Raw genomic sequence first — 15,913 nt, forward strand, 5'->3', positions numbered from 1 at the left:
AATACAAAAATAGTTAAATGCTCCTTTGTCATTCCAGTCTGGATTATTGTATATAGGCCTAAAAGTCCTACAGAAACACTTAACATCCCTAGAAAAGCTGCAACACAGAGTGACTAAGATGTTCCAGAACTGTGGTGTTGATTATCCAAAGAGATTGAGAGCCTTAGGACTAACAACCCTTCAAACAATAGGGCAGATCTCATTGAAACCTTCAAAATCTTGAAAAGGATGGAAAACATGGACCCGGGCCACTTCTTTGTAATGTCACACACCACCAACACAAGAGGACATAACTACAAGCTTGCCAAGTTATCATGTACAAAGAACATCAGGAAATATTTCTTCCAACAGATGGTGGTAGACTTATGGAACAGCCAACCAGCTCAAGCTGTAGAATTAAGAACAATATTGGGCTTCAAAATGGCCCTAGACAAAATTATCAAGAACACTGGAGGAATCCTACACACGCCACTGGCCCCCTTCCCTCGGCATCGCCACCTCTATTGGGTGGCCATTAGATAAAGAAGATAAAAAATGAGACAAGCCTACTAGTATACAGGTACATTCCTCTGCCACCACCATCGAAACAATGCAGCAGAGAGGACCTGAATATAGTCGGGCAATGTAAGTTAGTGTCTTGTCATGTTATCATCAAAATATAATCTACTTGTGTCGTTCAATTTCTATGCATAATTAATTTATCATTGGATAATAATATGCGAGGAATGCTTTTAGTGCGGGGGTACAAGTGAACTTCATGACAACACCACCTCTTCTCATACCCTGTGACACTTGGAAAGGAATCAACAAAATCTTAATAGGCTGAATCTCAGAGAAGAGAGAACCAATGCTGGATATTAGTAACTGTTGGATGCAATATATTGACATTCTGAAATGTCGTCACACAGCTGTCCAGGTGAATATATTTCATAGTTTTGATAGGGGTGTATCTTGGGAGCATCACAAGGAAAATATCAATGTTCTCTTTGCTACAGTTGAATTTACTAAAAAATGGATGCATTAATTGGAAGACTGTTACAAACCTCCGTGTGCAAGGAAAAACAATGGCCAGTTTATAACGGTAAATATGTACAGTATACTCTCTATTATATACGTACTGGGTAACGCTATGAACAATAAATTAAATGGGCAGAATAGGGGAATTTATGAGTGACGTTTGCAGTATGCGACTTTGGGGCAAAGATATTATGGCATACAGTAGAACAGTACTCTCAATTATGTGGAGTCTCCAGGGGGAAGGAATGGCTCAAACTACACTCATGACTCTTCACTCCTCAGGGGTAGTTATCCTTATATAGTACTAGTACTGTACAGTTGTACCCCGCTTTACGCGGTTTCACTTAACGCGATTTCTCATATACGCGGTGCCTCGCCAGAACCGAACTTTCACTTAACGCGGTTCATCTACCCATATACGCGTAGTGTGTCCGGCTCGACGCTATTTTTAGATTCGCCCCACCCGCCTGCTCCCGCCTCTTCCCTCCTCCGCCTGGGCAAACCGCGCAGTAAGGTTGCGCAGTGCATGTCTTTGTTGCGTTACCACTGACGTCATATGACGTATCGGACTGTGATTGGCAATGCATCCCTACCCACCTCTGCTGCTAGCTGTAATTGGTTTAAAGTAATATGACGTGTCCACCCAGGGAGGGAGGGAGGGAGGGAGGGAGGAAAGACTACGCTTGACCTAGCCGCGGCAGTTTCATCCCTCAAGGCCACACCGTGTATACGTGCATCCATTGTTCTTTGAAATTGCTTCCGCCGGACCACCACCGCCACCAGAGAGAAACCTTTCCTTACCTGGACCCAGCCGCCCTAAGCCAAAGAAGACACGACGTTCCTTAAGCTACGAAGTGAAATACCAGATCGTTCAAGATTTGGAGAAAGGAACACATCAAGCTGATCTCGCGCGCCAGCGTGGAGTGAACGAATCTACGATTCGTACTATTAAGAAGGATGCAGCCAAGATCAAAGAGCACATGACAATCACAAAGTCTGCAGGTGCTTCAATGATGAAGTATTCCCAGAACAAGGTGCTGCTAAAGGTGGAAAATTTGTTGGTGAGTTACTCGATTCGTCAGGCGCAACGCAACATAGCGGTGGACACGCGATCCGTTCAAGAGTACGCACGTGAACTGTACGCAGCAGTGTCACGTAAGATGGGAATTGCAGAGCCCAAACCCTTCAATGCTTCCTCTGGTTGGCTGCATGGGTTTAAGAAGAGGAACAAAATCACCAACATCAACATTGGTGGTGAAGAAGCAAGTGCTGACCGTGTGGCGGCTAGAGATTTTCCTCCGTGAGGTTATGGAGGAAGGGCAGTTCACTGACGACCAGGTGTTCAACATGGACGAATCCGGCCTTTTTTGGAAAAAGCTGCCTACCAAGACCTTCGTTGTCCAGTCTGCCAGCAAGGTTTGGGGTCGGAAGTTGCAGAAGGAGCGCATCACCGTCCTCTTTACCACCAATGCCTCCGGTACCTGTAAACCAAAGTTATCGGTGATTCATACAGCCCGCAAGCTGCACGCCTACAAGAATATGGACATGAACAAGCTTAATGTCCACTGGCTAACCGCACATAAGGCGTGGATGTTCTCTGCTCTGTCCCTCTCCTGGTTTGACGACTGTTTCGTTCCAGACATCAAGAAATTCTGCGAGCAACAGAATGTTCCATTCAACATTTTGTTGCTCCTTGACAACGCACCAGGACACTCGCCCCTACTTATGGATCGTCACCCCAACGTAAAAGTGGTCTTCCTTCCTCCCAACACTACGTCATTAATCTAGCCCATGGACCAGGAGTTAATCTGCAATGTTAAAGCTGCATACTGGGCAAAGAAATTCAAGCTCCTGAACGACTCTACCAACACCAAGGATGAGTTGCGTAAGCTGGGTGACACCGACAGCGAGAGTAAAAGCGACGAGGACAAGGAACAAGAGGTGGTGGCTCAAGAAGTTCTCGTCAAACAGTTTTGGAAGAAATTTAACGTCAAACAAGCTGTAGATTTCTTGGTGGAGGCATGGGATCAGCTGTCTATTGCTACGATTCGTCACGCATGGAGGCATGTGTTGCATGGCATACCAGGTGAGAGGAGGAGTCAACCTGTGACTGGTGAGGTTCAGACTGTTGCAGTAGCAGTGGACCTTGCCAGAGAAGCTGCGCACAGTATTACAGCTGAAGGCTTCTCCGAGACCACCAACGAAGACATCCTGGAGGTGATCAGAGATCCTGAAATGACTGCCGACGAGATGTTGGAAGATGATCACGTCAGTGAAGAGGAAGATGGTGGTTCAATCTCCGAAGAACACAAGTTAACGCACAGTCATATTAAGGGTGCCATCGAGTGTTCAGAAAAATTGAAGCTCTTCCTTTCCAACGACAATGACGATGACCGCTATGAAGTCTTCCATACCCGGCTGGTGCAGGCTATGGAGCCGTACATCAAGGTGTATCAAGACAACATCAACACTAGCCATCAAAAAAGCATTACCGAGTTCTTCGCCCGCAACCCACCACAGCCAACCAGAGCCAGTGATAGTGACAGTGAAGGTGACTTTGAGGGATTTGTCAGGGAAGCCCTGACAACTGTAACTGATAGTGATGCACCTAGTAATGATGATTCACCTGAGGGCCAGTAATCTGCCCTCTGCCTCGGAACCAGCCTCCATCCCCGTATGCTAACCCATCTCTTCTTCTAAAGTAAGTGTTACACCTAACTCTTAGTTTTCCTAACCTAACATTTATTTTTCCTAACATAACTTTTATTTTTCCTAACCTAACCTCTTCTATATTACTTGTTTGTTCATACCATCATAAAGTTAAGATAAAATTTTTACAACAACATAGTTGTGTGTCGTCAAAAAGTGGAGTTTGGGGGTCGGGCCAGTCTCTATTGGAATTAATCCCATATGTTCTGTTGTTCCATTTACGCGGATTTCACTTAACGCGGTACCCTGTGGGTTCAATTGACCGCGTAAAGCGGGGTACAACTGTACAGTATTTCACATCAGCATACCAAGAGGTGGCTGGAAGGAAAGTTTATTACATTTAAAATATTCATTGTACACTTACATCACATGTTGTATGTGCATCAGAGACAATGAATATCTATTGTCATAAATGACATGCCTGATGTTGTACACTCCTCCATACAAATGTTTGCCAATGACGCCAAGTTATTTCTGGAAATCAAGAACCATGCAGACTGCGAAGAGCTGCAGAAGGATCTCTGTGAACTCCAAGAATGGTCAAGAAATAGCTGCCGAGATTCAATGTCACGAAATGTAAGAGGATGCACCTGGGGCGTACCAAGAGCAAGGAGGCATATCATATGTCCCAACGGGATGAAGAAACTGCACCATTTGAGACTGAATGTGAGAAGGACCTAGGTGTTTATGTTGACAATGAGCTGAAGTTCTCGGGCCATTGTGAGAAGAAGGTAAATCAGGCGAATAAATTATTGGGTCTTATAAGAAGGTCGTTCAGATATCTAGACGGTCCGTCCCTCATATCTATCTTCAAGAGTAAAGTGCTTCCCCATCTGTAGTATTGTCACCCCGTCTGGTCCCTTAGATATGCTAGGGACTGTCAGTTGGTTGAAGATGTTCAGAGGGCCACCAGACTGGTGCCTGCACTTCAGCAGCTCAACTAACCTGAGAGATTGGAGCGCCTGAACTTGCCTAGCTCATACTACAGACAGGCAAGGGGCAACCTAATTGAGGTGTATAAGCATCTCAAGGGGGCACTACTTAGTCGAGTGTCCTTACTTAGAGCTGGTGGACGCTCGCCCCACACGGGGTCACAGCTCAAGATTGAAGAAGCCGCAGGTCCAGAAAACTGTGAGGGCAAACTTTTTTGGAGTGAGAGTTGTGAACTCTTGGAACAATCTACCAGAAAGTGTTGTGTCGGCACAAAGTGTGAGCTTTTTCAAGATCAGACTTGACCAGCACTGGAGCAGGTTCAGGCACATTCAGGAGCTGGTGCATGCCCAGTACTTGCCAACAGTGCGTACCAGAGACGTGACCGATCGCCCAAGCGGCTAACAAGCCGATCATTTGGTGAAGAGGATAAAAGAAAAAGAAAAGTAACAGAGACGTGACCGATCGCCCAAGCAGCTAACGAGCCGATCAGTGGTGAAGAGGATAAAAGAAAGAAAAAGAACAAAATTGCTTCAATGGGAGAGTCTGACAGGTCCAAGAGGAGGGATTTCATTTTCCAAGTAGAAGATTGGGGTCGAGGTGAATGAAGTGTTCTTGTACAAATCCTTAGGTTATGAATATGGTTTGGACCTGAAAAGTAGGTCTGCCTCCTCTACTTTAAATCTAGCAAGCGAGAAGCAAAAGTTGAGAAGCGTCTGTCGATCTGACTAAGAAAGATGAGGACGATTTGATATTCAAAGATGAATCCATATGAACTGGACAATAGCCACCGGCAGACACTCTGTTCAATGATGAGGGCTGGAGTACCAACTTCCAAAATCATTGGTCACATAGAAATAACTTTATATCTAAGTGTGCCCCCCCCCCCCCACACACACACACCATGGTGGCCCAACAAGATATTATGTCATGTTACCTTATGGGTGGCCAAGGAATATAAGAGGGTGACTACTAGTGGCCTCTCAGTCATGGATCCCTAGAGAAATACACCTATCCAGTAGGAACTAAGATGTAGGCAGGTAATACCTGTATCCACACAGGTGTTTCTTCACCTGGGCGGGAATAATATTTAAATCCATGAGCAAGATGACCTAATCCTGAGTAAAATGTCATCATACTCAAGATAAAAGATAATCATATTTAGTTAACATCATATTCAAATAAACTCATGTATTCAAGAAATTACAATATACAGTACTGCATTAACCACAGGACTAATTCACTTTACTCAAAGGTTTGGTATGATCCTCATGGGGTCAAAGTTGCCCACATCAACAACAACTATCTCAGGAAAAAGAAAAAGCCAATTATGGATGGTATTAAATATATTCTACTGCTTATCCTGTTTCATCACCAGCAGTGGCAATGCTTTAAGCATCTGTTGTCATAACTAAGAGTGGTGTTGGCTGGGCACACCTGGATGGTCGTGTGTCTCTCTATCTGTGGACGTCTCCCTCACAATACAGAGCGAAGTCATATCTGGTCAACATTGACAGAAAAAAAAGCAACTATACATATACTCACAGATGATCTTCTGGAAGAGGCTCACGCCTGTGACTCCAGCTCAATAGCCTCTTCTATACTCAGACAGTGGCAGCGTGTGGCGGATATTTGTGCCCTATAATTATATACTTGTTCTTGATATTTCCAGTATTTATCTAATTTTGCTTCAAACTTTTCCACCGTCTCCACATTCACTACCCATATATTGGTTACTGAATTACAGGTACAGTAGTCAACTAATGAGACTTATATTTATTCCCTGCCAGAAAATACCAAAGTTAGCAATACATCTTAACAACAGTAAGAAGCATTAGATACAGCTTTGAACATTAGGTAGCACCGAGCACCAAGTGAGCGTGGACGCAAAAGATACACCACAGTGTTGGCCAAACTCACTGTGGACGAAAGTCACTTGTGTACCATGTACACACAAAGGCCATATACCTTCTTATGTAACACACAAACAAACACAAACACACACACACACCTACCTATGTATATTTCTGCCATTTATATGAAAAACTGTCGCTTAAATAAGGCTTGCTTATGCTGCACTTCTATCTGCCTTGAATATTATATTTGATCAGTGTTTTTACTATAATCTGAGCCTTTCTAGTAGAAAATACCATTGGATACAATCGTAATATTAAAGACGATTCCACACATATCTAAATTAAAGCTTGTTAAAACAGAACAGGTCCTAGATAAAGGGGACAGTATATACCCACACAAGATGTATCATGATTTATGTCATACACTGTAAAGAATTACTGTACTGTACTGGAGTGCAACTCGGTAAAACTTGTCTACAAATGAACTGTAGTCAGTGTCGAGCCTCAGTTTTCCCAACGGTCAGTGTTGATCCTTGTACACCTGCTGACTCAGCTGCCAAATTACCTTACATAGTGATCAACAGTTTTAGCTCATCGAGTCATAAAAACAAGTGTTGTAGGTATGTATGTGTGTAGGAGGCGGGTGCCATGGGTCAAGAGTGTTGTATTGCTTAACTACACTGCACAAATGGGATACGGTAGGTTTGTGAGTATGAAGGATGAGTGTGGCGGGAGTGAGTGGTTATGAGGAGTTTATGGGTAGGTATGAGTGAGTGAGATTGGTTATGGGAGACATGAGTCGGGGCATGAATGTGTGTGGCGTCATCTTGTGGGCGAGAAAGTTGGCAGATAAGAGAGCAAAACACTTCACTGGAATGTTAATGGGCGAGACTGGTATTCGTCAGTAGTAAAGTAAGTCCAGGAGAACTCTAGACTGTGTCCGAGATGAAATAAAAACTCACGAGTGGACATTTTTGTAAAGTCAGAGGACGTGGACGATTCAGTAAACATGGAATATTTGTCAGTAACAATCTACAACTTGTTAGTAGGTGCACAGGGATCTGTTTACAGGGTGTGTTTACTTCTCCTTCGGTAAAGTTCAGTAAATGGCTGTGTGTGTGTAACCTGTGAACATACAGGTATTAAAATTGTTGTGTATGCCATGGTTACAGATACAGTATAAAGTTCTGCAAGTTTTGTCCATAGGGATATTAGTTCCAGAAATTTATTTACGTGTCCTCTTCATGGGTGTGAAAGTTCTACAGTGACTGTGCATATGCTACTAAACAACATGTCATATAACGTTAGTGGGCGTACAGGTTATGTCAGTGGGTGCGGTGGGCATTGAAGATATCGACAATAGCCTTGACGACAGAGGGGTCTGCCAGAGTGGAGATGTCCCCTAGCTCTTCAGGTTTGTTGGCAGCCACCTTCCTCAGGATCCGCCTCATGATCTTACCTGAGCGGGTTTTGGGCAGGCCAGGACACACCTGCATCAAGATAACAAGATTAGTTCCTCAGCAATGGTTAAGTCCTTCATTACACAAATTATTAATAAAATATCAATACCAGCTATAGAAAGTGATCACATCAAGGCATCCTACAAGGTGATTTACTATCTGGTAGCTCCAGAGTAAAGTTTGTAATGTAATATTTTCAAGTATTTCTCTCTCTCGTTTATTGTCCCATATATAACAGTTACATTAGTGAAACTCAGGGCCTACCAGCAAGTGAAATGCCCTTAACACCTTCACTACAGGGATGCCAGGCAATTTTATTCGGTTCAGAAGGAACCCTGTACACAAGGGGTAAGTAGACTATCTCCCCGAATCCCTTCACTACAGGGATGCCACTTTTGATATTTTGTTTGGCTAACAAACAATTTTATTCAGCCAAGAGGGGAAACCATACACAAGTGGTTAACATAGATCAGTTTAGCTTTATAAAACTATCAGTTTTATGTACTTTCCTGAAACATTTCTTAACTGGAGAACATTAGGCAAAGCATCTGTTTTACCAAGGAACAACACAATACAATGCATTAGATAAATAACTAAAAAAAGCTTAGGGCTATTTAATATTTGGGCGACATGTTAATGGGAGTCTTTACACCTTTATTCCACGTAAAGAGCTTTTAGTTTAGAGAGGTAAGTTTTACACTCACCAGCGTAACCTCAGGCACAGCGTATCCAGCAATTTGTGTTCTGACGAGCTTTTTCAGGTCCGAGATAATCTCCTCCTGGGTCGAGTGGAGGTCTTTCTTGAGCACAATGAAGGCAAACACTCCCTCGCCCTTGATGTCATGAGGGAACCCAACCACTGCTGTCTCTGCCACCTCTGGGTGCTCCATCTGGCCAGGCCAAAGGAGAGGCATGAAGGAGGAATGTACAATGAGAGGGTGAAATATGATGACTAAAAAAGGTGAGTGATGGAGATATAAGAGGGACATGAAGGAGGAAGAGATGGTTGTGATTGTACTGACCACAGTCATACTTGTTAGTTAAAGTAAAATCAGATGATTCATATTACACTCAATAGCCCATAAAAAAATGGAGCTATAACTTAATTCCCGAGTCTTCCTACTGAGAGGTCCATTTTCTGTCTGCTTCAGTACTCTACTGAGAAGTCCACTTTCTCTATCGATCAGAATCCCTAGTACTGTACATTATGTTTACATTCATATACAGTATTTGAAATTACGAATGAATGCGTATGAGTTACTCCAAGATGAAATGTATACTGTATATGGTACATGCTTACAACTGAAACATTCAAGATCCATTGCGAGTGATGCTGCAATCTTCAACTATATTTACCTTTAGTAAAACTGTCAAGTAAGTCACGAGTTAAAGTTTGCAATAGCGGAAAGAATCCTATTCCCGCAATGCGAGACATACAAAGTTTCTGTTGCCACTGAAATCAGTTTGTTTTGATTTACAATCATCAGAGAATCTGATGGCTGTATTGACATAATTGTCAGTTTTGTATTTAAGAATGGCCTTAATCATTTGAGAGAAACCTGTCGACGGCTCACACCTATTTAGCCCAATGTGCTAATGCCAGTCTACGCACTTTTTGCAATTTAATTATTGCATTGCAAATTCAAACACTGGTTCAGATTGTAAGCGATAGCCTTAAGAAATTGATCTGACACATGATACCGATTCGCATAGTGCAATGTATACCGCAACAGAGTTAAATGAAAATACAAGTTCTTGATGTGGCATCATGGCGTATTAAGTGGTGCACAAGAGATGAGCAGTCACGTCTCTGAATTGCCTTCCTCATATACCAGGTATGTACTTAGTGCCTCACACTGCCATATTAAGTGAATGTGTTCAGTGATCCATGCATTCCCTTGCCAGACATGTGGAGAGAGATTTTGTATTTTGGTTTTACACTTCTCTGAATTGTCTTCCTTGTATACCAGGCACTGTGTGTGTAGTTGCTGCTGCAGACAAGATGTCTGAGGTGGGATGTCTTTAATACAACAAGATTAAGATCCGAGTGCGTGATGAGCCCTGGGAACCACTTAAGGGTGAGTGGGCTCTCGAGCACCGTGGCTTTAGAGTGTAGCCGAGCAGCATTTGTTTTGAACATCAGAGCCAGCAGTGTAAGCCTGGTGTACTGTATGTACTAATGATTATTACTGTATGTACATCACTGTGGATGGGTTATCGGGAATACAATTGTCCCAGGTTGAGTTCTGAAACCATAAATATTACTATACCAGAATTAGTGCTTGTTACCGTATATATATGTGAGTGAACCAGCTATACTCACAGCAGATATGCTGATATGTGTTTTCCTGTTAATCAAGTAATGGCATGGTGCTCTAAGTAATACCATCATTCTGTGCTATTGACAAGTGTGAAGAGTGACCATCATTATTGTCACTGAAGTGTAATAATACACATAAGGAGGTATAATTATTGAATGTTGTAAATGATAGTTGAAGATTTATTTTTGCTATTCATGAAGCACAACCCAACGGTCAGTCCTAGTTTGTCTAATTATTGCAGTAAAGTAGTCGGTAATTGAAACCAATTTTATTGTGACAAGTGAAGGTTTAAATTGCCACAGTATTCAGATTTTATTTTAATAAATATTGATTCAGTAGAATGTGTGTATCACCGCTTATTCCTTCTAACAATTGCCATCCCTGAAAATACACTTGATAACTCACATGCCTATCCTCTCGTGCATACCATGCTACCAATTTAATGGAGAGGTTCATTGTACATGGTATATTCTAAAGAAAGCCTGGGTGGTGGAAGCTCTAAGACGGAAATCCAGGAATTACACGAATGTTTAAGAATAGACGAGGTGGTTGTTCCAGGTTAACCCACAGAATAGAATATAGCCAAGGAACTCTGAGAATAAAATTAAGTACAGTACATGTAATAGAAAATAAATAAATAAAAGGACTGAAGTAAATACAATAAATACTTTGAGAAAATGAATTGGAAAATAAAGAAAATAAAAGAGATATAACCAAGAAAGTTATAGAAATAAAAATCAAGTACTAACTCTAAACATTGAAAAGTTGCATCTTACATGATGAAGGAATGGAGGGTCATATGAAAAGGAAGGAGGGAAGAGAGGGAAGATACTCCAAATACTTCAGTGGAGTGTCATACTATCTTTTTATTCTCATTTTCTGTGCTTCGTTATCTAATTTAGGAGCTGCTGTAGACATTTCTACTGAATTTATACAATTTAAAGGAGTGACAGTGAACCCTTTCACAATTGAGTCATAACAATTAATAATGTTCACTTTGGAAAGTACATACAGTAGAATAGTGAACTGTAATTGCTTACTATTGCTGTACTTTCTCTAATCTCAAGTGATGATTAAAGCGACAAGTTCATTGGTATTATAAGAAGTACCTTATTCAGTGTTGTCCTAAATATTTATATAATCAGCAATAATGTACTCGGTTCCTCAAAGAAAATTTAATGGAATAGCAGTAACAAGCATAACTCTTGCCAATATGTCAAGGGTTTGAGCCCTGGCCCAGGCACACATGAGAAGGGTGTTATCCAGTGTGACCCTACAAAATATCACAGGCTTCCCAGTCCCTAGTTTCCTCCTGTATACACACTGGAGAGACCAACCGCCTGACTGACTAGTAAGCTGATGAGTGCCGAAAATCATAAAAAAATAAAATATTTGACAGTACAGTACTTTGAATCATTGAGAGGAAAAAACGAGGCACTGTTGATCTGATAAAACTCAAGAGGAGAACTCATGGACACCCACCATAGCATCTTCCACCTCAGCTGTGCCCAGGCGGTGACCGGTCACGTTGATGACATCGTCCATACGGCCTGTGATGTGGTAGTAACCATCCTTGTCCCTGGAATGACAACACACTTTCATCACTACACTGTTACATTTGATGACGGGGTCTTCTTTCCTTATTTAATATTATATCCAACAAATGCATACTAATGATATACTGTACAGGTATCCCCACAATATGGAAACTCAGGTTGTGGAAATTCAGCCATACGTAATTTGTAAATTATGACCACTAAATTTGGGATAGGGCACGTAAATTTGACCTTACGAAAATGGGGCAAATTTTCAACATAAAAATTGCGACAGAAAAAAAAAAATATTTCACAGAAATCATAATTTATTCGGCGTGTTGTTTTCTCCCAGCTTGTACGCTTGATCTCTTGACCCCAGCTCTTGGATTTAATACTGTACTTATGTACATATCTTACTCAAGCCTGTCCTGTGTATTACCCCGATTCAAGAGGAGTGGAAAGAGGCCATCAAGTACAAGTGAAAGCAGTAGTGCTAAATGACCTCATAAAGGAATTATGTTATAAAACTGGATGTTTTACGGAGGTTTGATGTGGGTGAAAAACTTTAGCCAGATTCCCAAAACACTAGTGTTTGATACGTCATTCCATATTAAGCATCACATCATTATGTGATGCTTAATATGGAATAACTCCCGAGTGTGAGGATCGAAGACCAGACCCAATGTAATGTGCTGATTAACACAATGATCATTCAAGAGAAGGTAAAAAGTTTGTATATAATGATTTGCAGAAAGAGGAAGGTTTAGCTACTAAGCCAAAACTTTTTCAGGCGAGTAAAGGTTGATTTGAAAGGTTTAAGAAACACCTTAATTTGCATAACATTATGATTAGTGGTGAAGCTGCCAGTGCTGATACAGAAGCCACACCTAAATATTCTGACAAGCTAAAGAAAATTATTGATGAAAGAGGCTACCGGTATACACTAGAACAAGTGTACAACATGGATGAACTGGACCTTATTGGAAGTGCATGCCTGCTAGAACATTTACTTCGAAGGAAGAAAGTCAACATCAGGTTTTAAAGCTTCTTTTACTTTCATCCTCTTCACCACTGATCGGCTCGTTAGCCACTGCTGGTGATATGAAAATCCGTGGTTTTACAAGAGGTACGCCAAGTCTAATCTACCTGTGATTTGGCATTCAAATAAGAAGGCTTGGATGATTATGAGCCATTTTCAAGACTGGTACACTAATTATTTTTTTGTCTGTGGGTGAAAGGTACAGTGACAGGATAATATATCCAACAAAGCATTGCTCCTCTTAGACAATGCACCAAATCACCCAGTGAACTTGAAATGAAGTGGAGCTAATGGATTAAGTGTGTTTGCAATCTTCAAGGCATATTTCTAAGAAGAATTTTTTAAATCTCATAAAAACAATTGAAGGGGAGGATAAACCTACAGTTAGATATTTCTGGAAAAAGTTCAACATCATGGACACAGTGGAGATCATAGCAGAGTCGTGGGATTAAGTAAAATCATCGGTTATGAATGGCATTTGGAAAAACATATGGCAAGAGTGTACCCACGACTTTCAAGGTTTTCCACAAGCAGAAAGTATACATCAAGTTCAATAAAACTTTGTGACACTTGCAAATGATGTTGGCTTTGCAGAAGTTGTAGAAGATGATGTGGTTGAGTAGCTACAGTCCCATAGAGAAGATCTGTCTAACGAGGATCTGATGCTGTTGGAACAAGAGCGAGCTGCAGGAGAAGAGGAGGATATAAAAGTTCCACCCACCCCACTTCAGTGGACTACAAAGGAAATGGCAAAACGGTTTGCACTTATAGAAGAAGGTTTGCAAATCTTTGCTGCTAATGATCCCAATTATGAACATAACTTCGAAGTTGCAAGAGCAGTTCATAATGGCCTCACCTGCTACAGTGAGCTGTACAAAGAGAAAATGCGCTGTAAATGTCAAACAATTTTGGGTATATTTTTCACCCCCAGAGCAGAGCCTGAAGCAGTTGATGATGACTTAGAGGGCAAGGCAGAAGACAGTAATTGTTTTTATCCTCTTCACCACTGATCGTCTCGTTAGCCGCTTGGGCGATCGGTCACGTCTCTGTTACGCAATGTTGACAAGTACTGGGCATGCACCGGCTCCTGAATGCCTCTCCCTCCCAATAACTTTCGTTGCACCACTTCACCTCACACTGCACTCAACATCATTTGTGGAGTTAAATTCGAGTGTTTTGTGTGCAGTAGCTATTATTTTTATTTATTCCTCACATTTACTGGTACAATATACTGTATATCATTTTATGTACAGTACTGTACAAAGAATAGCTCTTTCCACACTCAAACCATCCTCTGGGCGATGAGACACAGTTTAGCCTCTTAGTTGGGCAGTCACCCAGCGGAGGGAGGAAGGGAGCCAGACTGGCAAGTTGTCTACGCTGTTACAGCTCACTGCCTGCACCCAAAAACATTCACTTCCCACACATACACACCTATGCTCTTCATTTTTCATATTTTATAGTTTTACATTAGATTTTCTTTATTTCTAAGCCACATTAGAGTATTGTAATGATTATTTATATTTTTCTCAATTGATCACAGCCGAGAGATAAACACATTGAGCTAGCAAGAGACGGTGGGTGGATTGGTTCATGAAAGAGCGAGTCCCAAGTGTCAGCCATGTATAAGTGGGGTCATGTACTATGATTACAAGTACTCCGAGACCCTACTGTATTTACGGTCATATTAATACTGTATCAGAAAATAATCAATGCATGTGTTTAAAAATGACTATTTTCATTCATAAAAGTTTGTATTACTTCTCCTTGCTGAAAAAATATCCTTAGGAATGCATCTCCAACAACATAACGGAAGTCAATGGGAAAATGGGGTTCACGTTACGGAATTTCAAGTCATGGTAAACTTTTCAAGGCTGCATCCCTTCCGTAAACTGGGGGATTACTGTACAAAGACTACCCAATAAAATGTATTAGGGTACCAACTAGGTACTATAATAATGAAAATTGTCCAAATTTAACAACATATAAATAAAGTTGAACAACATATTAAGTCTGGTCTAATAACCAGCAAAATGCTATAAAAATTTAACTATGAAAGAGTAAATCATTCAGTTAATTTGAGTAAATGTTAGGACATGTGTGGGGTCAGTAACTTTGAGCTTGGAAGTGAGTAAAGTTGCTAAATAACCCACACCACACCTATCATGCTCATCAACAGCAAGAGCTCACCCATGGGGGTCAACATTTAGTAGAATAAATTAGGTTAATTTCAAATTAGATGGTGCTTTTTATAATTTTGTTTACAACATCTTCCCTACTGGATGTCATTTTCAATAGTGTACAGTAATTTATTTGGCCAACACTAAAGACAATTTTATTCATTGCACAGTTACCCTTAGTACCCAAGAGGTTAAAATATACTAATCAGGTCAGTAAAATACAAGACATGCCCTGTAAAAACTAAAAACCTCCATTGACAATTTGCCAATACAGTATCACAAAAACTCTATTGAAAAAAGACAGTCATATTGCATAAGAGTTCTGAGTGAACGTAGCATTTTTATATTCTAGGATGTTACTTAAAAGACCCACGAGTAAAAAAACTCAAGCTTATTTTTTGCATGCTTAAGATTCTGATACCCTGACTATTACGGCTGTATAAACTGTCTGATTAACAGTATGTTTATGGACCTCATTTCAAACCAATGAAACCTATCAAAATCAATCTTTAGCTCCCTTTAAATTATTAGTTTACCAATGAGCAGATCATCTGGCACCTCACCTCAAGCCACCATCACCACTGAAGTAATATCCTGGGTAGGGACTAAAGTAGGTGTCAACATAGCGCTTGTGGTCACCATAGACAGTGCGGGAGATGCCGGGCCATACGGAATTCACACACAGGGCACCGTCCACACCCAGCCCTTCGACCACCTTTCCATTGGGATCACACAACACTGGATTCACTCCAAACATGGGCCTCATGGGCATTCCTGGATAGACAGGTGCATCAGGGGCAGAGGGTCGTGGGCTGATCATGATGCCTCCCGTCTCTGTCGAACAATTTAGGGGTTTGACAAAATAC

At 41.3% G+C, this 15,913-nt stretch overlaps 1 protein-coding gene across 3 annotated transcripts in view; it reads right to left on the reverse strand.

Annotated features, from left to right (window-relative positions):
- Positions 1-5,984: 5,984 nt before the first annotated feature.
- The window catches only part of LOC121875140 (acetyl-coenzyme A synthetase 2-like, mitochondrial), a 47,380-nt gene continuing 37,451 nt past the window's right edge, over positions 5,985-15,913 (reverse strand). For all 3 annotated transcript variants that reach the window (XM_042379544.1, XM_042379554.1, XM_042379533.1), the window contains exons 9-12: positions 15,611-15,881; positions 11,776-11,872; positions 8,677-8,862; positions 5,985-8,002 (exon numbers count right to left, since the gene is read on the reverse strand). In XM_042379544.1, coding sequence (XP_042235478.1) covers positions 7,838-8,002; positions 8,677-8,862; positions 11,776-11,872; positions 15,611-15,881 — 719 coding nt within the window. In that variant the 3' untranslated portion in view covers positions 5,985-7,837. The remainder of the gene's footprint in view (positions 8,003-8,676; positions 8,863-11,775; positions 11,873-15,610; positions 15,882-15,913) is intronic.

The sequence above is a fragment of the Homarus americanus genome, unplaced genomic scaffold, assembly GCF_018991925.1.
Source record: "Homarus americanus isolate GMGI-L3 unplaced genomic scaffold, GMGI_Hamer_2.0 scaffold43456, whole genome shotgun sequence".
In the NCBI taxonomy this organism is placed as follows: Eukaryota; Metazoa; Arthropoda; class Malacostraca; order Decapoda; family Nephropidae; genus Homarus; species Homarus americanus.